Genomic DNA, 27,671 nt, shown 5'->3' with positions numbered 1-27,671 from the left:
AGAATGACAAATGCATTTAATAGAGTTCGGTTATTAGGAAATAGCTTCATACGTGGTAGGGAAATGCCAATTCAACAAACACTTTTTTTGATATTGTCAATCCCATTTCATCATATGTCTAGAACTGTAAAGTTCATTGATACTAAACCACAAGAACAACGAACAAAACATTTAAAAACGAAACAAGACCTTGCAAAAATGCAAGAAGATGAAACAGACATAGCAGTACCTGGACTAATTGAAAAATACATGCAAAGACCAGAAGAATTAGAAGATTTAACATTAGCAGAGATAACAATTGAATATATAATTGAAAAAGAAGTAACAACACGAAAACATAAAAAAAATATAATTAGATATATAAAGTTTAGTAAAGAAAAAGATCCAGAAAAGTGGGCATTTGAAAGATTAATCTTACATAAAAAATTTAGAAAAGAAGAAGATCTTAAAGAAATGTACACAACATATATGAATGCATATGAAGCAAATATGGAACAAATAAATGAAAGACAACATTAATACATATATAAAAAAGTAATAAATGAGAGTGAATTTGATTGGGAGAATCCAGAACAAGAAGTAAATAAAATATTAAAAGAACAAGCACAGTATATACAAGAAATAAACACAAACCAAACAGATGAATTTGATATAGGGAAAGATTTATTCAAAATGAAAATTAACAGAAACTTAAATTTAAATATAAAAGTTAAAATTTTAACAAATACAACAATTATAATACAAGATGAATACCTTATGGAAACTAGTAAATATCACTAATTATTAAGAACTCTTAATAAAAAGCAAAGAATAATACATGATGACTTCATATTGAAAAAAATAAAACAACCTAACAAACAATTGTGCTTATTTTTAACAGGAGGAGCAGGAATTGGAAAATCAATGCTTTTAAATACACTTATAGAAACACTCAAATGATATTATAAAACAAACCAAGATATAAATAATGAACCAGAACAAACAATATTAATAACAACACCTACAGGAAAAGCAGTTTGTAATATAAATGGTTCAACAATACATTCAGCTTTTGCATTTCGACTAGAAGCATCAAAACAATGTCAAACAATATTAACAAATGACACATTAGATAAATATAAAAGAAAGTTTTCAACAATAAAATGTTTAGTAATAGATGAAATATCAATGGTAAGTATAGAAATGCTACAAGATATAAATAGAAGATGTGAAAGCTTCAAAACAACATATGGAATAAACTTTGGTGGGATGGATTGTATATTTACAGGTGATTTCTATCAATTAAATCCTACATTTGAAGCACCAATTTATTCAACAAAAATATATAGATCTGAAAATGATGTCTCCATACACCACCCATGGAAAAATAATTTTAAAATCTATGAACTTACTGAAATAATGAGGCAAAAAGATGATATAATCTTTATAAAAGCTTTAAATAAAATAAAAATAGGAGAACATACTGATAAAGAGCTAGAATATATAAATAAACAAGTCACTACAGATACATATAACACAGAATACTATTCTATATTTGCAACTAATGAACAAGTAAGAGAACATAATGAAAAAATAATACAACACATACAAGGTAAAGATATAATTATAGAAGCACAAGACAAACATGGAAATTCCTGTCCTACACATTTCTCGCTGCCAGATGACACAAGAAAAACACAAGGACTACATAAAATATTACATTTGAAAAAGAAAATGGCAATTGAAATAACACAAAATATAGCAACAGAAGATGGATTTGTAAATGGAGCAGATGGAGTATTACAAGATGTAACCCAGATTGAAGAAGAACAAATAATGTGGATAGAATTCCCAAATATAAAAACAGGTGAAAAAACAAGAGCTAAAGAAAACATAACAATAAAGCAAAATAATGATAAAAACTGGACACCAATAAAAAAAATAACAAGAACAATAAATATTACTAAAAATAAAAACTATGTTATAAGTAGAACCCAATTTCCAGTACAACCATGCGCAGGAAGAACAATACATAAAGCACAAGGATCAACAGTTATGCAATTAGGATATGACCCATATAAAACAAAATATCCAGGACAAGCATATACTGCATGATCAAGAGCACAAACACTAAAAGGGATACATTTATATAGACTAATTGAACATAAACATATTAAAATCAATAAAGATACAGCTAAAGAAATAATAAGAATGACAACAGAAGCACCATGGCAAATTGATTTAATAGATTTACAAGAAGAAAAAACAGCTAACCAAACAATTATACAAGTTCTAAATACAAGATCTATTACTGCACATCAAGAAGATATAAAGAGTGATTCACAATTATTAACATCAGATATAATATGTATGCAAGAAGTAAGAACACAAAAACATGAGGATTTATATTTTAATAAATATAAATCATATATACATGAACAACCCCCACATATAGCAATATTGCATACAAATGACTACAGATCAGAAATAGTAGAACATTTTAAAACAGAAACAATGGCAATGTCATATGTATCACTAGAAAAAAATAAAAAACAATTACAGATAATAAATTTACATAGAAAACCTGGAACAAATATACATATATTCATAAAACAACTACAAAAATATATACAGAAAATAGATAATAAAAAACCAGTAATAATTACAAGAGATTTTAATATTGACTTCCAAATAGAAGAAGTAAAACCACTTCAAACAATAATGGAGAAAGAAGGATATATACAAATAATAAAACACAATACACATAATAATAAATTAATAGATCATATATGGATAAAAGATATAATATATACAAAAGCAGGAATAGCACCTGCATATTGGACAGATCATAACAAATTATTTATCATAATAAAAAATATTTAAAAACAAAAGCAAACCAAGTGTTGCTGCAACGCAACGCGCAGCATTTTGTTTTTTTACAGAATCATATTAATTTATTCAAATTGTGTTATGAGGTCCAAGTGTGCGGCTACAATGCTATATACTATTATTAATATAGTGGGATTTTCGTAGTTTCACTCTTGTATATAAGTTAAGGTTTTTGGTGCATATTTTTATTTTTTATTTTTATATTTTATGTGAGGTGACAAACAACTTTGATTGTGCTTGGGAGTGTTTGATTTATGCTTTTGGTTTAAATATAGCTTTTATATTGTCTAAATTTCTCTTTTCTTGTAGTTTTTCAATTATTTTTATTTTGTTTTTGTTTTTTCTGTTCATCTTCATGACAAAGTTAGTCTCCTTCTTCTTTGACTTTAGAGTAATAATTGGTGTAATTGTTCAACTATGTAATTGTAGTTGTACAATTAGATTGAATTGATGGCAGTATTCACAGAGTATAGTACAATTCCTCCTACTTTTGCTACCAATCTTGAGTTTTTCTATAGGAATCTTAAGGATGATATGCATTATTAATTCAATCATTTTTAAAATGTTATCTTTGTTAAGTTTCCCACATGTCTCTAAGGGATGGTATTGTAGTGATATAATGGTTGAATGTAGCCATTTATGCATATTAGAGCTTTTTTGCGTTTGGCCTCTTACTTTATGTTAAGCCAAATATGTGGGAGTGGATCAAGTTAAGAATGTTGTAACTAACATTTCATTAAAATCTTGTGAGACTTGTGCATGCTTTTGCTCTAACAACACTTGATGATGCTTTGCGACTAACACAATATTATGAGGCATCACCTCTCTCACTTATCACTACATATACTTCAACTCTACTTGTAAGTGTATTATTATTTATAGGTTCTTTCCCTTTATATTTGTTTTTAAAGTTATTCTTTTTTATCTCTTCTAATCCATCACACTTCTTTACAAATTCATGCCTTTGTGAATGAAAGTTGAAAGCTACAACTCTTTTAATACACTACCCCTTGGGCAAAACCTAACCAAAACAAATTAAACCATTATAAGTTAATCTTCTGGACTTCCCAAGAGATCACATAATAAATGTTTAACCCTAAATATCTTAAAACACTTAATTGATTAGAAAAACTAGTGCATTTTTGTTTATAGGCTTTTTCCCTTTATATTTGAACCTATCTTTTAAGTTGTTGTCTTTAGTTATTTATATTGGTAACGAAGAGTTACACGAGTAGTGAATGGTCCTTGTGCTTCTATCCAATTTTTAAGAGTACTATCAAGGGGTTCAATTGCCACCAATTCATGTAATATTTATTTTCCAAACTCGTTGTTGTCTCTTATTATTCTCTATATTGGTTAATATATGCTCAAGTTTATCTTTTATCGCTTGGGTTGTTACCACATGTTGCCATTTATAGTTATGTCATGTAGTAAAGCTAATCTTTATTTTCTATAATAATGGCTATACACATGTATATATGCAAAATAAGGTGAATTTAATGCATATAGGTGATATTAAGCTTTAAGCATTGTAAATTATGTTAAGTTAAGCTTTGACCTTATCCTTGGTATAAATTAGTTACAATGCAATCATGCCAAATGTGACTTTGAGGCTTCTCCCCTTATTTTTCTTCCATTCCTTTCATTTTTAATTTATTTTATCTTTTTACTTTTATCTCTATTTCTCACTTTTATCTCTATATTACTTTCTATTGTATTTTAATTTTGCTCCTTTATTCCTTCTTTAAATCCCTCTTATGGTCTTTGTGTTATAGTAGTTGACCAGCTCAAGAAGTATTATAATCTCTTCAACTTTGACTTATTGTTTGGGGCCAACATTACAATATATCATCTTATTTCAATTAAAGATGTTTATTCAATCAAGGTTCCTATTCAGTGTTTGTCACTAAAGGAGATCAAAAGTTTACACATAAATGTGACGATATTGAAGATGGGTGTTATATAAAAGTCTCAGAGTTCTAGAGTATTTGATTTTACATTGACTATTGTTCATTAAATGGGGTGAGTATCCTAGATATATATCTTCTTCCTCACATTGTTTATCTTTTAGATCGTCTTGGAAAAAGTCATTAATTCACCAAATTAGATCTTACTTTTGAGTACTAACATATGCTAATGGCAAAAAGAAATGTTCATAAAATAAAATTTTATACACTATTTGACTTATATAAGTCTTTAGTGATGTTTTTTAATTTGAACAATACTTCATTTTCTAGATAAGATTCTTTATGATATATCAAAAGTGTAAGCAACCAAAGGGAACGATTTGAAAGATTATCTATGAACAAAAATGCATACCTATGAACAAAAATGCACCTCCTTTTCCAATTGGTTAAGGGTTTTGGGATACTTAGGATTAAGTATTCTAAAGTACTTAGCTAAGTGACCTCCTAGGAAGTCCAAACTTAAGAACTTACATTTGGTATCAGAAGAGTCTCAAGTCTAACTCTATTGGTTGGCTTAGGGGAATCGTATCACATGTTGATTGATATTTGGCAAGTTCAGTTTGCTCCGGCTAGGCTCAACCCAAGGGGTAGGGTGTCAAGAGAGCGGGGCTCGAGAGAGAGTTACAGCTCTCAACTTCCGTTCACAAGGGCGTGAACTTGCAGGGAAGCATAGTGGATTGTAAGTAACCAAAGAGAACGACTCAAAAGATCATCCAATATAAAGGAAAGAGCCCATAAACAAAAGTGCACCCCCTTTTCCATCAGTTAAGGGTTTTGGGATACTTGGGATTAATCATCCTTAAGTTTAAATAGTATTGAGTTAGGTAACCCCTCAAGAAGTCCAAACTCAAGAGCTTACAAAAGGTGATTATTAACTTCATCAATGATGTTTTGATCTACTCAAAAGGGATGTGGTAGAACTATGTTTATGATGTGTGTATAGTGTTAGATTAGCTGTAAGAACTTGGTTTAAAGTTGAAATAGGATGTTTATGATGTTTATATAGTGTTGGATTAGTTGCAAGAACTTGGTTTAAAGCTGAAATAGTCAAAGTGCATATTTGGGTTTAAAGATATGACTTATCTTGGGTACTTGTATTTTGTATGAAAATTTACAAGTTGATTCTGACAAATTTATGACTATAAAATTTCATACTCTAAAATGCATAAATTATATATAGCACTTCTTAAGTAAAGTGTAACATCTTAATTTTTTTATTGATCATGTTTTTTATTGTATTGAACTATTGCAAATGTTATTGAAGTTGTCAACATTGGTTTTCATCTAGTTTAAGGAATATGGGTAAGTGTTTACAAATCTCAAAAAGCTATTGACAACTCCTCTAATCTTGGTGTTTTTAATTATAATTAACCTTTCATTTTATGCGTGAATGCTTCTTATATCGGTCTCGAGAGTTGATACAAACAAGCCTACTCAATATCATTCTATTGCATATATCAATTGTACATTGTAACTAGAAAAAATGAACCACTCCATAATAAAGAAAAAGTGTTTAGCAGCAGTTTGGGGTTTTGAGAAACTTCATGCATATTTGTATGGTTTTCATATATTATTAAGTGATTATGATATAATTACTTCATTATTAAAGTGGAAGAACTTAATTAATCGTACTACTCAATAGGGTTTGAAACTTCAAATATATAATTTTGAAGTTTTTCATTTTTTAAGGAGTTTTATAGCTAATATTGATACTCTTTCTTGAACTCCTTCCATTTTTTGCTCTCTTCTCATGTTTATGACAAATCTATTATTCCAATATTAGTAGACTTTCTAGACAAGGATTCCATACCATCAATAGTTGTTATATTTGATATTTAACATTTACAAGGTGTAAAACAAAATTTACCTTCTCTTGATAAAATTCATAAGGCTCAAAAAGTTGAGCCATGAATCCAAAGGCTTTATAATAAGTTTAAGAATTTTTCATTACTTGTTAATAGTTTGCCTTTTTGGCATTTTTATTCATAATATCACTTTAAAGACAATCTTCTTTATTTTATGGGGATTAATCCTAAATATTATTTATGGATAGTGGTGCCTTTGGTTTTTATTCTACACTTTTTTCATGCTTATCATGACTCTCATATTCTAAGCAACCATATAAGACATTATTATGTGATTGAGAAGCTTTTTATCAACTAAAGATGTGATATAATGTTATTTGGTATATGTGTAGTTGTATTTGGTGCTAAACTCATAATATTCTCCTTCGTGTTGCAAAAGGACATTGGAGTTATTGCAATTTCCCATTTGCATTTGATTTGATAAAACCTATCGAATAGTCAATTACTAGCAATGAGTACATCATTATTATCTTCAACTATTTGACTCACTAGGTGGAAGTTGATATTCTTATTAATGCATTTACAACTACTTTTGGATACTTCCTCCTTAAACAAATGGTGTTTCAGTATTTTTATTTAGAGCAAATTCTCCCTTAGATAATGGTTTTGCATTTATGGTTAGAGCATTTCATGTTTTGCCATCTCGGTTGGGGATATACACTTTCAAGAGTGCTTATCATCCATAAATGGATGATTTAATAGAAAGGCTTATTCTAGCTTTCAAAAGGATAATCGTGAAATATATAAACTTTCAATATCCAAATTAAGATAGTTATTTGTAATATTCAGTATGCGTATGCTATAGAGGCACAAAATTTCCTTAGTACTTCATCATATGAACTTTTATATAATTATGATTTGATATTGCTAACTGAATTGAGTTTACTTTTGTGATTGTTACAAGCTACTGATGCTAAGCCCTAGGATCAATAAATGAATATTCTTCCATTGGTTTGAGCAAAGTCTGCTAAACACTTGGGCCATGTACAAATGGGACTATAACTTTAACTATCATCCAATTACAAAGTATAAAATAAATGATTTAGTGTTAATTCATTTTCCCAATCTTACAATATCTCTTTGCTCAATAGAATGGAAGTGTTATAAGAAATTTCTAAAGGAATATTAGGTGGCACTAAAGAATTTCTAGATAGTGCTAGTTGTTCCTAATCCCTTTGTATCCCAGCCCATTAACCAGAAATCTGTAACTACCTTTTATTCTTCCGAGAGGAAGTGATGTAAAGTTTAAATTTATGGCTACAATGTTGTATATTATTATTAGTATAGTGAGATTTTAGTAGCCATTAGATTAATTTTAATCAAAACCACTCACTCTTAGGGTTTTTTGGCTAATAAAATATGTATTTTTCTATATTCCACTTCCATATTCCATGCACTCACTTTGAATAATTTGTGCATATTTAAATTCTGAGTTCAAAAATTTGAGGGAGTTCATAACACTTTTTGTTAAATATAAGGATAAAATTCTCATTTATATTTAAGTTAAACCACTTTGAAATAAATTAAAGGATGCAATATACAAAAATTTAAATTTAAAATACACTCTTTAGGATTTTATTATTGATTATTTTTATACCTCACATAACATTTTAAAATTTTATACATAATATTTAATATAATTTAAGACTCAAAATGAGTGACAATTTAAATACTGTTTATATATAATTTATTCTAAATTTATTTTATCAGGCATCCTTTTTTGGTTTACCTAATGGTAGTGAATATACCTAGAAAGTACTTTGATATTCTATGATATTGTATCATCTAATATTGTTATTTATTTAGACTAATTTTTATTTAAGATTTACAAACATGTTTATAATGTATAAAATTTCCTAAACACAGTTGATATGCAATAAAAGTAATCTTGTATTACTATTAATCAAACCATGCAGCATTGCAGTGTTGCATGCACCAACATGTAACAAATTACTTAAAATTTTTAGCATGACTAGTGCTGATTACATTACAATTGATACATAGCCTCTTTTGGTCAATATTGATTTCACCTTTAGCACTAAAATTCCTTATAAATTAGAAATCTAAAAGCTTGAATGTAGAAAGTATCTAACCTCTCTTGCAGGATCAGCCTTTGTGAAACCACCTCTGAAATTGAAATTTTGCACTTAGGCAACCTGAGGAAGGTCGTCTTCATCATCCCTGAAACATCTTCAAAATCATCCAAATCTATAAAGCTGAGTAAGAATATCTCTTCTTCTTCTTCCTCAGTGTCAGGCAATACAAACTTACTCTACTACGGAACACCAACCAAGAGACTAAGTTTCTAGCAATAAAAAAAATGCACCAGTCTTTCACGTTGAAACAGCATAATTGCCTTCTCATCCTTGCTCATCTCTTCGTCATTCTCTCCAAACCGATGATCAACAAAAGCATTGCTCTTTTGCCGCAACTTGTACTCCCGCAATATCGTGTCCTTCCATTGTGTTTCCCATTGTGTTTCCCACAATCACCTCCAAATTGAAAATGCAATTGCAACGCACCAATCCTGTGCCCCTCGCCTTTCTACTTCTTGCCGCAGCGTCTCGAACAAACAGCAGCAGCTGGACGAGGCACAGCTTTGGCCGGTTCTATCCAGCAACACGAACTAGGGTATATTCCGAGAATCATCATTTTAGGGCGCGCACGCCCTTGGGTTGGTGGAATGGAAGAGCTGGATTGGGACGAAGCACTTCTGCTGCCAAACGAAGTCCAGGATTTTCTAGATGCGTACTTGGAAGGCCAAGTTTCACTCCCTGTAGATGATGATTATGGCATGCCTGTCTACATGAAGGTACCGAGTATGCTGCTGTTCCGGATAGGTCAGTCGGAGCATTCCTGCTGTGCCCAGCTGAAAGAGCAGCTCGAGAACGCCGAAAGTCTAGGCCGTCGATGCATGATCATTTCTGGTGTCTCAGGATGCGGGAAAACAAGGTCATTGTATGATCTTCTCTGTGTTAAGTGCATGCAAATATGTATCACAATGACCTGACCCTCCGTTTTTCCAGGAAAGAGATGGATTTTATTTCGTCGTCACTGCCCTCAACGGGGGATCTCAGGATCTCGAATTCTCAATCAGGATGTTGGAGAGCTTTCTGATTCGTGCCCATCGCAATCCTGAGGGTGAGAGCCTTATGGAGTTGGACCTCAACCAGACCGTCGCCAGAGTGTTCGTGACGCTGTTACTGGCCTGCAGAATGAAGATTTATCTCTACTGCAAGAGCAAGAATATCATGCCGCGTCAGTGGCTGCTCTTGCAAGCCGCATGCAGGGGTTTAGCACAGCAAGACGGCGTTGCTCTACTGCGCGATCCTTTTTGCGAGTTCTTCAGGGGTGTGGTGACGAAGTTATGTGGTTTATCGCGGAACCAGATAGGGTCTCAGCTGGAGCCACTGTTACACCAACTCAACTCTCCGGTGCCCATACCAACGATTGCTCTTGACGAAGCCCAAGAAGCGATGAAATTGTTTGAGGATGGCTACTTTTGGTCGACTTCGAGGGGTGGGTACGTGCCTTTTGCGAACTGCCTGGAAAATCACTGCAGAGTGGATACAGCTCTGAAGCACGTAGTCATAGTCTCAGGCACAGGGTACACATTGTACTTCAAGCAGGATCTTCTCTGCACTGGTGCTGGTAAGCTTATAGCGGATACCGACTTTGTGAACTTCGGTATCTGGGAGAATGCTAAGGAGATGGTTAACTACGCTGAACAGGCTATAGGACTAACAGAAGACGATGAAGCGGACTTGCGGACCCTGTATAAAGTCTTTAAAGGAAGGTTTCGACCACTGGCGTGTGTTTTGGAAATCATGATCCTAAAGGACTTGAGCCTGCGGGAGGCAACCGCTTATGTCACGGTGGGATTGACAACGAAGCGGAGTCAGCCAGAGACGAAGAAAACTTCCTACGGGGCGGTGTCGAGGTTGGCAGAGAAACAGGCCATTGTCCACGGAGTGAATCTCATTCAGGAACTTGAGGCGGCTGTAGTGCAGTATTTCGGTGCTGGAAGGGGTTACGTTTTCAGGGACAACGAGGACATATGTGTGGCACTGGTTGAGGCTGGTCTGGGATGGTTGGAGCGGACAGCTGCGGGGTGCATTGTTCATGTGGACGAGTACTTGGTTCTTGCAGCAGCCAGAAATTATTTTCAAGATCAACACCAGGCAAAGGGATTCCTCCCGAGTAGTTACCTGCCATCAAAGTGGCTGCGACTAACGGCTGCTGTGCCTTATCCGTCAGGCCAGGGGTTGTGCTTGCAGAACTTCTTAGCTCTATCGTTTGAGAGCATGTGGGAGAAGTTCGGTGGTAAAATGGCAGACATGCCACTTCTCAGACCACTGCTGCAGGCAAGCGGCTGCCCTCAAGGGTTTCAAGAGTTGGCCGCTAGGAAAGGTGAAGTTGTGAAAGGCTTGACCGATGCATTTGTTTCTGCCGACGGCTACGATCCAGAAGTCTTTCTTGTGGACTTGGAAAGGGATGATCCACTCTGCACGACTTGGATCTCAGGAGACAACACTGCCGGTGCTGATGCTGTGCGAGGCATTCGCTACAAATTCAATGAAGGGAATGGAGACACAGAGGTGTACGTGATGCACGTCTTGGAGCAGCACAAGTTTCCTAAGAATTCACTGAGCTCGACCGATACCGGTTTTCCTGAGGATACAGAAGCATACAAGTTGCTCTCGAGCATTCAGTTAAGGCTCCTGGTAATGCCGCCGCAGTTGAAGGGAGATCAATGTCGCTATTTCTGGGAGATGCATGCGGGAGGGAAAAAAACAGGCTTCGTCGTCTTGGATGCAGAGAATGCTGCAGACCTGTTTGGTGATGAATCTGCTCTCGAATTCTTGAGGAGGATGAAGTTCGGCCCCAGTGCCCTGGAGGCTGAAGCTCATGAGCGGAAGCGGAACTTGCCACCACCTCGTGTAAAGTGGTCCAAACGGTCGAAGTTGTGTGACTTCGTCTCAGGGTGAAAGCGGGACTATACTGGGTGTGGTCTAAAATGACTGTGACCCAAGTGTGAAAAGCTTTTGGAAGAGACTTGTAGCCATTCGAACTTGTATCTTTAGTTTTTGTAAGTTCTAAGAATTTTTTATTATAATTGTGTAGAAATATTTTAAATTAATTACGGGGAGTCTTGACTGATATTGTATGTCAATATCGAAACATATTCTAATATATTGTATGAATGATCGTACGCTTGAGATTGCTCTGGCCACTTTCTATTAAAGACATTTATCATGGTTATAAATGTTAAGCTTTCATAGCTCAGCTGGTCAGAGCACCCGTTTAGTAAGCGGGAGGTCCTGAGTTCAAATCTCAGTGAAAGCATAGTCAATGCTTTCCCTCCAGGACACTGGCCAGTGCCACATAAGGCGACTCGTTAGTGGAGCTTAGTCCCTTCTTCCCGCGCATGGATTTTGCGATGGCGAGAACTTCGTTGGCTGCGCGCTTGCCCCTCTCGACATCTCCATAGCTCTTGGACGACGCGAGCAGCATGTTCCATACTACACAATCCGGTACAAATGGCATGTTTTCGATGAGCTCCTCGGCCTTGTCCAGCCTTCCCGATCGCCCCAAGAGATCCACCATGCAGCCATAGTGCTCGGCTCTCGGCATTGGATCTTCGCCAGGCCTGTCCTCCAGCATACACAGGAAGATTTCCCTGCCTTGTTCCACCAGGCCAGCGTGAGAGCACGCAAACAACACCGCCACCAAGCCGCTGCTGCTTTGCTCCAATCCTTCAAGTGACATGCTCCGGAAAGCTTCCAGAGCCGATTCGCAGCGCCCGGCCTTAGCGAGCTCCACCACCATTGTGTTCCACGAGATGACGCTTTTCTCCCCCATTGTTTCGAAGATCACGGTTGCTTGCTCGAGCCTCCCGAGCTTGCCATACATGCTGACGAGAGCATTCGCTACAACCACGTCACGCTCCAGGTCCGCTTCCAAAACTCGAGCGTGGATTTGCGAGCTTTGCTTTGACGCTCTCAAGTCCCCGCAAGCGTCGAGGACGCTGATCAAGGTCACCCTGTCCGGCTTCAGGCCTTCCAAATCCATGTGTTGGAAGAGTTTCATAGCTTCGGTTGCTTGATTGTTTTGAGCATAGGCCGCCACTAAAGAGCTCCAAGAAATCTCGTTCTTTCTCTCTTCCATGCTCCAGAACACCTCCTTTGCGTTTCCCAAGCTGTGGCACTTCCCATACATGTTGACGAGGCTGTTACACACGGCAACGTTAGAGCCATAGCCAGATTCGATAATGCGGGAACGAAGAAACTCGCCTTCTTCAATTTCCTCCCAAACAGCTGCAGCATCGACCATGCTGATCAAAGTTATAGCGTTTGGCTTCACTCCTTCCATATCCATTCTCCTTCGCAGCTCAAACACGTCTCTACCTTTGCTGGCACTAGAATCGTTTTCTCCTGCTGCCTGCACGTAAATGGAGAGCATTACATTCCATGAAACCACGTCTCGCCCGTAACTCAAGCTCTCGAAAACTCTCCTTGCCTCCTCCAAATCATCACACTTACCATACATATTGACGACGCAGTTCGCCACAGTGGGAAGCAAATCCATTCCGCTCGCCACGGCACACTGGTGAACTTGTCTCCCCCGTCTCAGATCTGCAAAACTCGCGCAACAGTCGAGGAGCGTGACGAAAGTTACTCGATCCGGCTGGAAACCTTCTAAATCCATCTGCTGAAACAGCTCCCAAGTGCCTTGAATTCCCTGCTCGTTCTGGGAGCACGTAGACAGCATCGAGTTCCAGGACACAACGTCCCTCTTCGCGTGAGACAAATCAAAAACTCTTTTTGCGCTGTCTAGCCTTCCCAACTTGCCAAACAAGTTGACAAGCGCAGTCGCCACCACCGGATGATGATGGAAACCATTTCCTAGAACGCGATCGGTGATTGTGATTATGAACTTCGATCCTGCTGCAGCAAAAGAAGAAAAAGAAATATCAGTCCAAGCACAAGCATCCAAGATGCTAACAAAAGTTACCTCGTTCGCCTCGACTCCTTCCAGATCCATTTTCTGGAGCTGCCTGATCGCCTCCCAGAAGTATCCGTTCTGAGAAAACGCTGCTATCGTTCCGGACCACGAGACAACGTTTTTTTCGTCCAGCTTTTCAAAACTTTCTTTCATCTTTTCCATGTCCCCACACTTTCCATAAGATCTTACGAGCAAGTTGAGGAGCTTGTCGTCTTTCTCTAATCCGGTCTCGATGATCTGGAGGTGGATTTCCTCGCAAACTCTCGCATCCCTCGTCTCCATCACAGCCTCGAGAATGGTGATAAAAGTCACACGGCAAGGCCTGACCCCATCAGCTTGCATGCTCCAAAAGCACACCATCGCACGATCCGGATGCCCGTTCTGGACGAAAGCCGAGATCATGGCAGTCCAGGACACCAAATCTTTGTTACAAATCTCATCAAAGACAGATCTCGCTTGATCCACCTCGCAGCATCGGCCGTAGAGACTGACGAGAGCATTCTGGATCATCACGTCATCCGGAAAAAATCCCTCCTGTTTGATCCGAGAATGAAACCACTGCCCTCGAGAGAAGCTCTTGCAACAACCCAGTGCGCTGATGATTGTCACACGGTTGGCTCTCACCCCCTCAAGCTCCATCTTGCAAAAGCACTCAAGACCATCGTCGAGATACCCATTCTGGGCATAAGCTGCGAGCATGATTGTCCAGGAGAAAACATTAGAATCCTCCATCCCGTCAAGAATTTTCCGGGCCTCCTCCAGAGCACCACACTTCCCATACATGTTGATGAGGAGATTTTCCACAAACCTGTTCTTGCCCATTCCACACTCCACGGAATGGCGATGGATTCGTTTGCCCGCTTCCAGAGCACCCAACCTGACGCACCAATCCAGCATAAGCGCGTATGTGGAAGGATTTGCATCGCGCTGGTGCTGCTCAAGATCCTGCACTGCCTGCTCTAGCTCCAAAATGCCACCGGTGGCTGGAAACAATGCCATAGAATGGTGGAACACATTTAAAAAAAATATTTTAAACGAGATTTACATTAGGGTTGACCCATGAATCCTGGATCTTATGTCGGCGGCGCTCAATCAAGTTTCGTCCAGCAGCAGCAAACTACTCGCCCACCGTTGCATGGCTATGGATCTGGTGACGTCCTGCCTCAGCAAGTTATTCTCCCACCATGGCAGCAGCAAGGCCAGATAGGCAACGTTGAGGGCTATGGCTGTTATGGACCTAGCTATGTTCCTCCATTGCAACAAGATAGTGGCTGTGGATCCGGCTTGCCTCGGCAAGCTACTCTCCCACCATGGCAGCAGCAAGGCCAGATAAGCGACGGTGAGGGCTATGGCTGTTACGGACCCGGCTATGTTGGCAGTGGTATTACTCGCTCACCGTTGCAACAAAGTTTCGTTCTGGGCAGTGGCTATGGATCCGACATCCAGCCTCCTCCCCCACCGTGGCAGCAGCAAGGATTCGGCTATGTCCCTGGCCCTCGAACAAATCATTTCCAAACTCCTCTTCCACCGGCTCTACAGGAAACCAGCCGGCAAGCAACGCCGTGGGAGCAGCAAGGATTCGGCTCTGGTCCTCGAATAAATCACGTCCAAACTCCTCTTCCACCGGCTCTACCGGAAACCAGCCTCCAAGCAATGACTCAGATGGTATCGACCAAGCGGATGCGTGTTGACGACGAGTATCTAGACGTAAGTGACTTTTTCTCTTCTCACTTTGAGCTCTACTTCGCTTGTTTCAGGCACAAGGGGCGCTTGAACTCACTCGGCGTTTCTCCAAGCAGTTGCGTAGAGTCTTTTGTCCCTCGGAGAACACGTATATGCATGTTCCAGAGCACATCCAGAATGACGATGAACTTTGGGAGTGGCTAAACGAGATGGGTTACGACCAACTTCGGGTCGACGATTGCATGTGGTGTCGCTGGGTGCCTACACATATCCAACTTCCAGAGAGATTTCTTGTGCATATCAGGAAAAGTGAAGCCCCGCAGAAAGTACTCGAGGTCCTGAAACAGAGGCAATGGATGCAACCGATTCGAGAGACGCAAAATCGCGAGACAACTCTACCAAATACTCCGTACGTTACCATGGACTTTGAAGCATGCCCCGAGTTGGCTTTGTGGGAAGAACAGGTTGTGAAAAGGAACGTTCCCAGGGAAATTGTTGGCATCGATGAGCTGTTGGAGCCATTGCGCCCTTTGGTTGCCGAGCTCCGGTATTTGCATTTCAGGCTCTTTGAAGCTCGAGGGGTTCCTTTGAAGAACGTTGTGGCGATGAGAGCGGCAAGAAAGAGGGGTCAGATAGATTTGGAGCTTCCTTACCACCCTCTGCTCTTACAATTTTGCGTGGGGGCTGCTTCCGGCCAATCCGATTTTTGTGTCTTCAAGGAAGGAGGTGCTCCCGAGGATATATGCGTGCAAGCTGGTAAAACTTCTCAGCCTATCGAACTTAAAGCCGTCTTTCAGCTTGCGAAAGGCGATCCGACTGGTGGGATTGACAGGAACAGGCACGGATTTGCCAAAATGCTACAGTGTAATAACAAAGATCCTCGACCATGGCACCTTGGGATCTTTGGCGAAAGGGTTGAACGTTTGTGGTTTGCTCTTTTTACTTACAGGGAGAACGGAGATGTTGAGTCACTCAAAGTGGCACCAGAATTCCCTACATCACCACGCTGGGACCGAAAAAATCTTCTCTTTGACGTGGCTCCGCATTTAAATGTTGAGAACATCTCACAGGCGACATTGCAGGATGTAGTCAGCTTAAAACCTGAACCTGGCTTCAAGCTGCTGGTGAGATATGTAGACACAGTCTGCTCCAGGCTAAACATCCCACTTGCTCCCATTCAGCTCCACCGGCACCACGACAACTTCGAAATTAATGTCACTGAAGCTAAAGTCATCGGTGTCGGTGGCAGGTCGATTGTGTTGCGAAAAGGTTCCAGCTCCTCTGTCATCAAAGTTGCAAAGGAATCCAGTATTTCGAGGGAAGTGGAGATTCACAAGATTGTGGACAAGTTACCTCACGTCCGGGCAATGGTGGCATTGGAATACTTCGGATCTGTCACAGGTGTAGGCGACGGTCTGGCTTGGATGGCTCTTGACGGCTTTGGACTTCCAATCGGAGCTGGAGATCTGACCAATAACTATGACCAGTTGTGGGAGCATGGAGAGAGAGCTCTGTTCGGCTTGCATGCGAATGGTGTGTATCACAGGGATGTCAAGCCGGATAACTTTCTACTTTTCGGCCGCTTGCTGAAGCTCGGCGACTTTGATGCATCGTGCTTTGTGGATGACCCCCCGGAATTGCTCAGGCAGCGTGTTGGGACTCCCTTCTTCATATCACCGCTGTTTGACGAGGAGGAGGGGTACAAGTATCGTGATGACTGGTACTCGCTCGTTCTCTCTTTTCTGTATGTTGGAGGGATGTACAAGGGCGGACAAGAAGCAGAGAAATGCTTGCGGTGTGCATTGCAGACGGACATCCCTCAGAACATGATAGACTGCATCCATTGGATAACTTCGGATCAAGCTGCCAACGGAGAGCAAAGATTTGTGGAGATTAATTAAATCATAGAGAAATCCAAATATTATCTCTCTACTTGAGGCTTCAGCCAGCGGCAGGGTCAGGCATGATGTTTTGATTAAACGTGTACTAACAGCTTCAGCTGCTGCATCCAATAGGGGACTGTCGAAGGAAAAGAGAGTTCGCAGAAACATTCAAAGCATTGTGAATGAAGATGCCCATTCTGGACATATACTGTGAGCATGAGCGTGCAGGAGAAAACATTGGAAAGCTCCCACCAAGAATTTGCCGGGCTTCCACCAGAGCACCACATCCTATACGTGCTGGTTTGCACGAACCTGTTCTTCCCTGTGTTTGCCCGCTTCCAGAGCACCCAAATGACGCACCAGTACTCCAACATAAGCAGGATTTGCATAGCGTTGCTGCTGCTCTTGCTCGCTTCCTTTGTTACATCATTTGCTTACGATGTTTCCAGCTCGAATTCCTTCTCGATATAATCACCATCTAACGCATGAAAACTTTCACGAGTTTCAGCTAGAGGGGAAGTTCGTGCCTTCACGCCACAATCGGCTGCACGTCAGCAGCAGCAGCAACATTTCATCAGTATGCGGAAATCCTGATAGAGAATTGGAGCAGCGGTCAAAGCTACCAAGAACCCGATAGCCGGGGTGACGAGTGTTCTCGTTGCTTGATCCAGTGACACGGCGTTATGTCTTGGAATTCGATCATGGAAATTCAAATTGCTTGGAAACACTTAGCAAAAGAATTTCCACGCTTAAACGGTCGAACTTAACAATAAAACTCACAAACAATTCTAACTAGGTAACACAAAGCAACATAAACGTATTTCCTCAGTCTAGTATAGTCGGACAGTCTGGCATTATCCCATCCCTCCAAGGCAGATCACGAATGCGTCGATACTTTTCAGGCTTGATAGACTTGGCTTTAGCAACGACCTCCTTCCACTGTCGCAACACTTTCCACTCGTCGCCAAACAGCTCGCGCAAGCCCTCACTCACGTAAGAATCAATCCCTTCGATGGATGCTCCCTCACTTGTGAGCACCTCCACCACTTCATACGGCTGTGGATGGCCCTTGATGGCATCGTAGAGGCAGAAACTCTCCCGGGGAATCACCTGTATGTGTGTGTGTGTGTTTATAGTTATAAACAAGTGCAATGAAAACAAAGGAGTAGGGAGCGTGAGCTTACATGCATTGGCTGGTCTCGCAGCACCACTGGAAGGGCCCGAGAGACGGCATGGTGGACACCCCACCAGGAGTTGAAGACGAGAGTGATCGGATAGAAGCTAGGACCGGCGAGGAACGAAACGCAACCTTCCAGCACTTGCTCACTCGACCCGCTAGCTTGCTGCGCTGGCTCGCTCTCCCACTGGAGCAGCGTGGGATTGTCGGAGATGAGCTGCTCTATGGCACCCACATCCACGCCCAGCATCAAGCATAGATCTGGACCGGAGCGCGGCGTAGCATAAGCCGACGCAGCGATGGATCCAGCAAGCGCAGCCACTGCTCCATGCTGCGCCAGCCACGCCGTGAAACCCAACGCTGCATCGACTTGATGAGGCCCGTACCACAGGCATTGTGCCTCAGACCATTCGGCTACTCGCTCCTCGACGCTCATCTTGCGCCAGCGCTCCTGGCGCCAGATTTTGGTTGGCGACCAGCACCCCAGCTCCTGCAGCGTCATCTCCAAGTGCACTTCCTTGGGGACGAACTTGGGGTTGCTGCTTTCTGGCTGCGTCGCTTGGCAGCGGATCACTGGCCTGGAGGGTGCCCTGGCCGGAGCTCCATGAAAACTTAGCGCAGCGGCCATACCCTAAAAGTTGACGGGCCGCATTTCATTCTTCTTCTTCTTCCCAGTCTCATCGATCTCCACTCCAAGTGCTGGAGCTTGGGCGAGGCCAGGGTGTTTGCTCGATCACCGCAGCTACCAAGCGTCCCGCAGCCTCTTCCACCGGGCATTTTGACGACGCGAGACCTCTGTTCGCCGCGATCGATTTGCGAGGCTGCATCTCAATGGGGAGAATTGGCGGGCACAAGAGGCATTCGATTGCATGCGCATCGCGTGGACGGCCTTGTACGCACCCGATTGATCCAAGGCCATGTTGGATTCAATGGAGAGCCCCAGAATGGAAGGATCGATCCGAGGAGCTATTCCCCCATTGGAACCTCGTCACCTGGGGCATCATGATCCAGGCGGGGCAAATGGATCGCGCCGAGAAGCTCTTCCACACACTTCCCAGGAGAAGTTCTTAAGATCCAACGTGCTCAACATTTCTGGACATGGTGTCTCTGACTATATCCAAAGAGCCAAGTATGATCAAAGTTTGGAGCCAAACGTTGCAACCTCAACCGCGATGCTTACAGCATTTGCCGAAAATGGGTATCTAGAACAAGCGGAGCTTCTGTTTGAGTCGATCCACATGTAAAACGTGGTAAAATGCACGGATATGTTCGCAGCTTACGATCTAAATGGTAATACTGTCCTCGTGGCATATGCCCAAGGTGGGTATATTCAAGAATTGAAAGAGTTATTTGGAAAGATGCCACAGCACGTGGAACTCGACCGTCACGGCATCTGTGGCATGTCTTGATCCAGGCGCATGCCCAAAACGGCCATGGAAGTGATACTGTTCGGTTTGGATCTCGAGGGTGTCAAGAGTAACAACTGAACTAGTGAGGATGCAGAGGAGCTCCTGCAATGCATGCCTTTCTTTGTCCAAGATTGTCACACTGCTTTGTGCTAGATGTTTCAAGTGCTCGCCAAATATTACTATCTCACTATTATGAGTGATATTTTAGTCTATCGTGTGACAATTGCATCGACATCGAGCTTAAGCTTAATATTATATCGCCAGAGAGTCATTCCGATCGTTCAGCATCACACAGCCTGCGTACTTAAGCAACAATAGTTCGGCGGATTCAATGGTGTTTACTCAAGTGAAATTCGGAAGATGGAAGCAAGCACCAACTTCAGTTTCCTTGCTTTCTAGCTTGGCTTTGTGTTCCTGCGATTTGTCACAGACAGCGCAATGTGTAGGAAATGTACAATGAGGAACAAGTGGAAAAGGAATCGTGAAGCATTTTCGCTCGTCCACATTTTCTAGTTTCCCGCAGATTGAAAATGTGAGTGCTTAGGAGAGAGCGTTCTTTCCGGTAAGAAAATGAAACATGTTGACGTTGTAAGCGTGTTTCCACTAACTCTAAATGCTGCAATCTTAGATGATCTTCCACTTGAGCAAGTGGACATGTGCGGAGTATGTACTTCCTTCCCCGTTTTCGATCTGGACAGTAGATCAATCAAAGGCACATGGGCTGCATGTGTAGTCGTGTAAGACAATCAAACTAGGCATTTAAGTTAGCAATGAAGACTAATAAAAAGAATGGAGCACCTTACCTTTAAAAACTTCCAAGGGCGTGTGACAGTACTGCAAAAATGGGACGAGTACAGATTTTGGTAGTAGCAGCGGTGCTTTGTATCGGAGCTTTGGCACAGGGATCTCCGATCCAATGCAATCCTGGAAGCAAAAGTTGCACAGTCAATAACTATCAGGGCATATGGACTGATCGGGAACCTTGCGAGGTAGAGTCTGTAGCGTACCCAACGAACGAGAAGGAGCTCATTGCCGCAGTCGCTGGCGCTGTGGAACGGGGGCAGAGCATCAAAGTAGTGAGTAAGTATGCTCACAGTCTTCCAAAGGTTGCCTGTCCGCGAGGAAAATCAGGCCTTCTCATCAGCACCAGCAAATACGATTCCACTATCTTGATCGACAAAGCCGCCGAGACTGTTACTGTTGACGCCGGTGTTGAACTTCAGTACTTGTTTGCTAAGCTTGCAGAGGACGGGCTCGCCTTTCCACCTTCGCCGTCTTTCAATGGCATCTCCGTTGCGGGTGCCATAAGCACTGGAGCTCACGGTAGCGGTCTCCATGGTCGAGGAGGTGCCCTGCACGAGTACGTAGTAGGGATTAGTCTTGTTGTTCCTGCCAAGAAAGAGGAAGGCTATGCCAAAGTGGTCAAGCTTACGTCGTCGGATGAAGACTTGAATGCGGCAAAGCTATCAATTGGTGTGCTTGGAGCCATTTCCCAAGTGACTTTTGCAGTGGAACCGATGTTCAAGCGCTCGGTTACAAAGGAAATGAGGAATGACACCACTCTCGAAGACGATATCCTGGAGCTGGCTCACAAGTACGACTTTGGTGAGATCAACTGGCATATAAATCAAGGTAAGACCATTGCTACATACAGTAAGAAAGTCCCGGTCACCACGCCTGGTGAAGGCCGCAACATCAACTACACTCCTCGACTGGCATCTTCTATCACATTCTGGAGAGGAGTTGGTCAGTATTCCGAGATTTCTACTTATTTACTTGATCTTACCCAGAGCTTATTGATCTGCAGCTGAGAAGAGAGAGGCCGCATTCAACAGATCCGAAGTTTGTGAAACGAGCCTTAACAACGTCCGTAACAGAGTCGCCACAGGGGATGGTTACGTGAATGACAATGGTACTTTCAAAGGTTACCCCGTGGTAGGATACAATCACCTGATGGAAACAGGAGGGGGGTGTCAAAACAAGAGCACCTCACCACAAGGTGACAAGTTTACCTGTCCATGGGATCCCGAGCTGCCAGCCCACGTCTTCTTCGAGACCGCAATCTCCATACCTTTCACTAAAATCAACCAAGCCATCAAAGATATCAAAAGTTTGCGAGATAAAAATCCAGACAAGCTGTGCGTGCTCAACATGTACGGAGGCACCATTTTCAGATTTGTTCGAGGTTCAAGTGCTTACCTTGCAAGTCCTCAGGATTCAGTGCAGTTCGATATGCTCTTATACAGGGACAGAAAGAGCAACACTCCAACTCTAGATGAAGATTCCATGGAAGAGATCAAGCAGCTGCTACTGAAGAAATACAATGGAAGGCCACACTGGGGGAAAAACCAGGACGCTGCGTTTGAGAACATGGGAGCCAGAGTGACAAGCCTTGCCAAGTTCCTCAGAGTCAAGAGACGGATGGACCCTCACGGCTATTTCTCAAGTGAATGGTCTGACGCGGTGCTGGGCATTAAAGGAGGCAGGAAGGTGTCAATCAAGAGGAAATATTGCGGCCTCGAAGGACTATGCGTCTGCAGCGAAGATAGCCATTGTGCCCCTGAACAGAACTTCTTTTGCAGGCCCGGAGTGTTCTTCAAAGCCGCCAGAGTCTGCCGAACAAGCTCGTAAGTGACAGCAGCGATAGAAATAAAACGAGCATGAATGCAAAACAATGCAGAATGAAAAGAGCGTCATACCAGCTTTGTAGATCGAAACAAGCCGTTCAACAGTGTAACGAACTTCCGGAAGCAAATCTTCGTTTCTGCCACCAATGCCTATAACAGCTCAAATTCTGCTGTTCTTTTGCCTATTACATTTTTTCATTGATCTTACCGCGATCCAGGTAGACTGTTCTCGCGCGGCTGGGTATGTAAATACGCTCGGCCGACGTCGAAGCGCTAATGGCCTTCCCATTTCAATCTTGGATGGATTCATACCTCTCGCGGAAGCTCCTAAATGGAAAGAGACACTAAAAAACCCTAGAGAGTAAGAAATGTGCCAATAAACCACATTATTATTATAGTTAATATATTGTGTTTATAAGGGTCCAAGACATTTGGGATTATTTCGTGGTAGTGAGATACCCAAAAAATTTTAATTGCCCCCAAGCAGAAGTTATCGTTTTACATTGTAAAGTCTAAAATACCTAGCATCCCATGCATTGACGGCTTGGCCGAGTGGTCTAAGGCGTTGGATTTAGGCTCCAATCCGTTAGGGCGTGGGTTCAAATCCCACAGCCGTCAAAAATCGTTTTTTTTTTCCTCTGTTATAACATCATTAATTGACAACGCGGCAGCTGGTTCGGATTTGTCCCGCACTGCCCGTGAGCGGACTGATGTTCCCCATGTTGACCATTGCCGACGCAAAATCTCTGAAGAACTGAAACGGCCTGTTAGCATACAAGCTTACAAGCCCCTGAGCGACACCGTTCTGCGTGGATGCCAAAACTTGGTCCGAGTTGAGAAGTCCCCGGTTGAATTGGAGGTTGACGAAGTACGAGTTGTCAAATCTATTCGGGCTCCTGACATCGAGGGCGGAGAGGCTATTGTCCGATGAAGTCGAGGGGCTGCACTGCTGCTGCAAGTTTGCAAGGAAGAACCTGTTGAGATTTGGATCTGGAGCTCCGGTGTTGCTGAAGTTGTAGAGACGGTCTCGGAAGGTCACGCAGCGAGCAAGCCCGATCGTATGAGCACCCGAGGTTGCGACCAAGTCTTGGATCGACAGTCCCTTGGCCTGAAACTTTGAGATGAGCTGTGAGAGTGTCGAAGTTGGAGCTGGAATATCATTGTTGGCTGAGGCGAGGCTTGCAATGGTGCTGTCTCGGCGTCCCAGAGGAACACTCCATGCTGGTCCTTGCAACTATATGAGACAAAGCGATCAACAGAAACTTTTAGGATGAATCGTTAAGAAACAAGGAAAAGGCGATATGGTGGCTTACGGCTAGGACGCTTTCGCGAGCTGCAAGAGCGAGGATATCAGCACAGGAGACTGTTCTCGGGCATGCATTCTCAACCGCCGACTTGATGTTGTCAATAACTTCGAATCCTCGGACGGAGTTCCGGTTCGGGACTGCGGTCTTCTCCCCGGTGAAGCTCGAGGTATCGTCCAGGAGGATGGAGGCATCGCAACCTTGGACGAAGCAGTCGTGGAAGAACAGGCGAAGCAGCGAAGCGGCCATCCTGGGCTCTTGAAAGACGGCTTGCTGGACTACTCTTCTCACCAAGGCTTGCAAATTGGGACAGCTCCGAGCATAGAACAAGGGACTGAGCTGCGCAGTGACGGGCTTTTGGGTGACGAGGAGTGTGGCAAAAACGACGATCAGCAACATCCCGGTCTTCATTCTCGATCGATCAATCAATAGATCACCCAAACTTTGCTTTCCTGACAAGAGAAAACGAGAGATTGATATCACTGACAAGGCAAGCGACACACTTGCAAAGAGCTCAATGCTGATGTTTTGTGACGAACAGCAGTGGCAATGGTCCTTTTATACTGCCTGATTGATTGATTCCTCGGAGTATAACGTCTCTGCGACACACACCGACATGGCCAAAGCAAGAGCTTTGACAGTGTCAAAGAGTTTACTGGATGCCATATCTGGTCACTCGCGCTAGCACGCTCACAATATATCAATTTGCCGTGTGAGACAGCTATATGAGATTGACAATGCAGACGACGAAGACTAAAGGGTCTCGTTTCCAAACCGTTTGATGGATGCAGAGAACGCGACCATCTCGAAGACTTTTTTCTCTTTAATTAGATTCGAGGAAGAAGTAGAAATGCGCGTTTAGGCATTGAATGCGTTTCGTTGATGCGTCCCTGTCAGTTTGGTTTTGTTCTCATCCTCGAAAAGTCAAACATGTCAAGCGCAAGAACCCTAATTTCGTAAACTTGAGCGCGGCAAAACAGCGAGCATGAGCCCTAATCACGTGTGATAAAAAGTAGTCCCCACCTGTCAACCAAATAGACACTCATCCTTGGTGCTTCACAAAAAATTGGAATTCATTTAAACAACTTGGACGATGCAATGCCACCCTCTCATTAGGTAAGTGGTTCAAACGTGCCCACCACTCAAAACACAGCACGTGTCCTACATGTTGTCGCTATGACCGAGGCATATTCTTGTGAATATTCTCCTGGATCTTTTCGTGTGTGGAGCTTTTAAAGGCACTTCCTTACAGTTGGGATTTTAGGGCTCTTTATTCAGTTCTCTGAGCTATGGCGCTAGCTCGTAGCGTCTTGCCCGGCACCAAGGCGTCGTCCAGGATCTCCGGCATTGGATATTTCAATCTGAGGCAGTGGCAACGGTCGAGCAGCGTCGCGTTTACGCGATCTTGGGCTCCGATTAAGTGGTCGCTCCAGCAAAGATGCTCCGCCAGTGGTTTTCTTGTGAGTGATAGGAAGAGCTCTCAGTTTCAAGTAAAATGTGTGTCTACGGTGGCTCCCGAGAAGGAGCTGGAGATCAGCACACCTGTTATAGCGGAAGAATCTCTGGCGATGACACCAGAGATCCAGGTAAGTCGATCATTTTCTTTGTTTTTGAGCTTATGGAGCTTTTTCTTTCCAGGGTGCGATCAAAGAGCTTGAGAAGGACGCACGTTTGGCTGTGGAACTCGCAATCAAAGGCTATGAAGCGGCCGAATCGGCTGAAACCACTGAGCTTTCAGTGACCATTTGCGATGACAAGTATATACAAAAGCTGAACAAGGAGTGGCTCGGCAAGGATCGTCCCACCGATGTGTTGTCATTCCCTCAAGATCAGCCAGCGGGAGAATCGCCTCTTGTAAGTTCCTCCGAATTGTCGTTCTTTGACCATTTCAATTTTCGCTTTTGCAGCTGTTGCTGGGAGATGTAGTCATTTCTGTAGAGACTGCTGCTCGTCAAGCACAAGAAAGAAATCATTCTCTTCTCGATGAAATGAGGATTTTACTGGTATGCTTTGGAATTCATCTTTCATAGCAACTTTTTCTTTTTGCCACTAAAACAAATAACGATGACAGGTTCATGGCTTGCTTCATGTTCTGGGACACGATCACGAGCTGGGAGTCAAAGAGTCCAAGGCCATGGCAAAAAAAGAGATGGAGATTCTAAGCAGTCTCGGATGGACAGGCAAAGGACTAATCTCCGCGTCTCAATCCGAGCCGGCAGCCGATACAAAAGAATCCAAGAGTTAGATTCAGTCTTTTGAGTTTGGCGGATGTTGATTGAGATTTTTGTTGCAGCTAAATCTGTTCCTCGAAAGAAGAAAAGATCCCCGTTTAAGATCTTGTTCTGTGACATGGATGGTACGATACATTTGCTTCTACGATGACTTGTTTCATCTTAAGTTTGATTTGATCCAGGCACCCTCTTGAACAGCAGAAGCCAAGTATCGAGGAAGACGGCAGATGCTCTCAAAGCAGCGCTAGGAATCGGTGTGCAAGTAATCATAGCTACTGGAAAGGTATGTTACCTTGCTTCAAGGTTTTGGCTTAGCTCCTGAAATACATTTTTATTGCAGACTAGACAAGCAACCATGAAAGCACTTCGACCAGTTGGACTAGAAGGCCAGGGTGGTGTTCTCTCAAGCACCACGCCTGGTGTCTTTATCCAGGTAATTTTGCTTAGGTAGCGCTGTTTAACTTGAGAAAAGGTTATATCTAACGCGTTACGATAATTATCCAGGGATTGCTAGTGTTTGGAGAAGGAGGTGCCGTTGTTCATAGAGGAGTGCTGCCTCTGGACTATTGCACCAAAGTAGGGAATCTCATTGACTCTTTATCTGGTCGTAAAACTTGTACATGTCTCAGGCCTTTCAATATTCGCTAGAGCACAACATTCCCGCAGTTGGATTTTGTGGAGACCGCATTGTGGCCTCGTTTGACCATCCGTTCCTCGATCATTTGCACGAGGATTACTTCGAGCCTAGAGTAAGTAACTCTCGAGTGTTCTAGCTACTTGATCTTAGAATCGAAGCTCACAACTCTGGTCATCGTCGCAGGGGGAAGTTTTAAAGTCTATAGACGAGCTGGAGAAGCACAAAGTCCAGAAGCTATTGTTTTTCGAGGAGCAGGAAAGGATCGACCGGATTCTCAGGCCGGAATGGCAGTCGATAACGCAGGGCCATGCGACGCTCGTCCAGGCGCAGCGAGACATGCTGGAGATCCTCCCCGAGGGTGCCTCCAAGGGCGCGGGAGTGAAGCTACTGCTCCAACACATGGACGTTGATCCGGACGAGGTGATGGCGATTGGAGACGGCGAGAACGACATCGAGATGCTAGAGATGGTTGGATGGGGAGTTGCCATGGGCAACGGAGCTCCAAAAACTCTGGAAGTCGCCGACGTTACTGTGGCTACCAATGACAAGGATGGAGTGGCTGAAGCGCTGGAACGTTTCATCCTTCCATGATAAAGCATCGCCTATACAAGATAAACTCGGTGGATCTATAACAGCATCAACAACAAGAACTAGCTATATACTTGTGGATCTGGAACTTTGACAGGAAACAGCATCAGGCTGGAAACAGTCGATCATCTCCTCTCCATCCAGCAGATCGACCATACAGCTTTAACGTAAAAGATTTTAGAGACAAGTTATAGCGCTCAACGCACAACTAAGCATTAGACATATGAATGCAAAAATGCTTTTGTCAAAAGAGAAAATGGAAATGGTCAAGAGTGACAATTCGGAGGAACTTACAAGAGGCAATTCTCCCGCTAGCTGATCTCGAGGGAATGACAACACATCGGTGGGACGATCCTTGCCGAGCCACTCCTTGTTCAGCGTTTGTATATACTTGTCATTGCAAATGGTCAATAAAAGTCCTATGTTT

General features: G+C 42.5%; 5 protein-coding genes and 2 non-coding genes across 8 annotated transcripts; 4 read left to right on the top strand and 3 right to left on the bottom strand.

Moving 5' to 3' along the window:
- The first annotated feature begins 11,972 nt into the window (after positions 1 to 11,972).
- Positions 11,973 to 12,046, top strand: TRNAT-AGU. Its single transcript has one exon. It is a non-coding gene; the product is annotated as a tRNA-Thr (tRNA).
- Positions 12,047 to 12,049: 3 nt separating this feature from the next.
- On the bottom strand, positions 12,050 to 13,471 carry LOC112342187 (pentatricopeptide repeat-containing protein At2g13600-like). The gene has a single exon (XM_024663615.1). It carries the CDS (start codon positions 13,469 to 13,471, stop codon positions 12,050 to 12,052), a length of 1,422 nt encoding a protein of 473 aa, XP_024519383.1.
- Positions 13,472 to 13,538: 67 nt separating this feature from the next.
- LOC112342209 (pentatricopeptide repeat-containing protein At2g34400-like) lies at positions 13,539 to 14,738 on the bottom strand. 2 transcript variants are annotated; one of them, XM_024663657.1, is made up of 2 exons: positions 13,715 to 14,738; positions 13,539 to 13,644 (listed from the first exon to the last, which is right to left on the bottom strand). In XM_024663657.1, the coding sequence occupies exons 1-2, from the start codon at positions 14,702 to 14,704 to the stop codon at positions 13,630 to 13,632; spliced, it is 1,005 nt and encodes a 334-aa protein (XP_024519425.1). In that variant the 5' UTR covers positions 14,705 to 14,738; the 3' UTR covers positions 13,539 to 13,629. The 2 variants fall into 2 exon arrangements, with proteins under 2 accessions (XP_024519425.1, XP_024519424.1); XM_024663656.1 differs by having other exon boundaries at positions 13,560 to 13,647.
- A 5,927-nt stretch (positions 14,739 to 20,665) lies between these two features.
- Positions 20,666 to 22,791, top strand: LOC9629326 (probable L-gulonolactone oxidase 6). The gene is made up of 2 exons (XM_002989817.2): positions 20,666 to 21,603; positions 21,665 to 22,791. The coding sequence occupies exons 1-2, from the start codon at positions 20,700 to 20,702 to the stop codon at positions 22,486 to 22,488; spliced, it is 1,728 nt and encodes a 575-aa protein (XP_002989863.1). The 5' UTR covers positions 20,666 to 20,699; the 3' UTR covers positions 22,489 to 22,791.
- Positions 22,792 to 23,022: 231 nt separating this feature from the next.
- TRNAL-UAG lies at positions 23,023 to 23,102 on the top strand. The gene has a single exon. It is a non-coding gene; the product is annotated as a tRNA-Leu (tRNA).
- LOC112342193 (peroxidase P7-like) lies at positions 23,084 to 24,248 on the bottom strand. Its single transcript, XM_024663624.1, has 2 exons — positions 23,798 to 24,248; positions 23,084 to 23,718 (listed from the first exon to the last, which is right to left on the bottom strand). The coding sequence occupies exons 1-2, from the start codon at positions 24,197 to 24,199 to the stop codon at positions 23,137 to 23,139; spliced, it is 984 nt and encodes a 327-aa protein (XP_024519392.1). The 5' UTR covers positions 24,200 to 24,248; the 3' UTR covers positions 23,084 to 23,136.
- A 790-nt stretch (positions 24,249 to 25,038) lies between these two features.
- Positions 25,039 to 27,533, top strand: LOC9629325 (endoribonuclease YBEY, chloroplastic). Its single transcript, XM_002989816.2, has 10 exons — positions 25,039 to 25,374; positions 25,427 to 25,642; positions 25,696 to 25,791; positions 25,860 to 26,028; positions 26,082 to 26,144; positions 26,202 to 26,302; positions 26,360 to 26,452; positions 26,524 to 26,595; positions 26,649 to 26,768; positions 26,840 to 27,533. Exons 1-10 carry the CDS (start codon positions 25,078 to 25,080, stop codon positions 27,245 to 27,247), a joined length of 1,635 nt encoding a protein of 544 aa, XP_002989862.2. The 5' UTR covers positions 25,039 to 25,077; the 3' UTR covers positions 27,248 to 27,533.
- The last annotated feature ends 138 nt before the right edge of the window (positions 27,534 to 27,671 follow it).

This window comes from Selaginella moellendorffii, unplaced genomic scaffold, assembly GCF_000143415.4.
Source record: "Selaginella moellendorffii unplaced genomic scaffold, v1.0 SELMOscaffold_101, whole genome shotgun sequence".
NCBI classification, from domain to species: Eukaryota; Viridiplantae; Streptophyta; class Lycopodiopsida; order Selaginellales; family Selaginellaceae; genus Selaginella; species Selaginella moellendorffii.
The sequence above is the reverse complement of the archived record's forward strand: the minus strand, read 5'-3'. Positions and strand labels throughout refer to the sequence as shown.

What these genes read in the sequence shown, in the direction of transcription:
- LOC112342187 (XM_024663615.1), bottom strand. Translation starts at nt 13,471, where the DNA reads ATGCTGTCTACGTGCTCCCAGAACGAGCAGGGAATTCAAGGCACTTGG.
- LOC112342209 (XM_024663656.1), bottom strand. Translation starts at nt 14,704, where the DNA reads ATGGCATTGTTTCCAGCCACCGGTGGCATTTTGGAGCTAGAGCAGGCA.
- LOC9629326 (XM_002989817.2), top strand. Translation starts at nt 20,700, where the DNA reads ATGGGACGAGTACAGATTTTGGTAGTAGCAGCGGTGCTTTGTATCGGA. An exon ending in CACATTCTGGAGAGGAGTTG is followed by an intron (nt 21,604 to 21,664) that starts GTCAGTATTCCG and finishes ATTGATCTGCAG; the next exon opens with CTGAGAAGAGAGAGGCCGCA.
- LOC112342193 (XM_024663624.1), bottom strand. Translation starts at nt 24,199, where the DNA reads ATGAAGACCGGGATGTTGCTGATCGTCGTTTTTGCCACACTCCTCGTC. An exon ending in CTCGCGAAAGCGTCCTAGCC is followed by an intron (nt 23,719 to 23,797) that starts GTAAGCCACCAT and finishes TGTCTCATATAG; the next exon opens with TTGCAAGGACCAGCATGGAG.
- LOC9629325 (XM_002989816.2), top strand. Translation starts at nt 25,078, where the DNA reads ATGGCGCTAGCTCGTAGCGTCTTGCCCGGCACCAAGGCGTCGTCCAGG. An exon ending in CTTGTTCTGTGACATGGATG is followed by an intron (nt 26,145 to 26,201) that starts GTACGATACATT and finishes GATTTGATCCAG; the next exon opens with GCACCCTCTTGAACAGCAGA. An exon ending in CGCCTGGTGTCTTTATCCAG is followed by an intron (nt 26,453 to 26,523) that starts GTAATTTTGCTT and finishes ATAATTATCCAG; the next exon opens with GGATTGCTAGTGTTTGGAGA.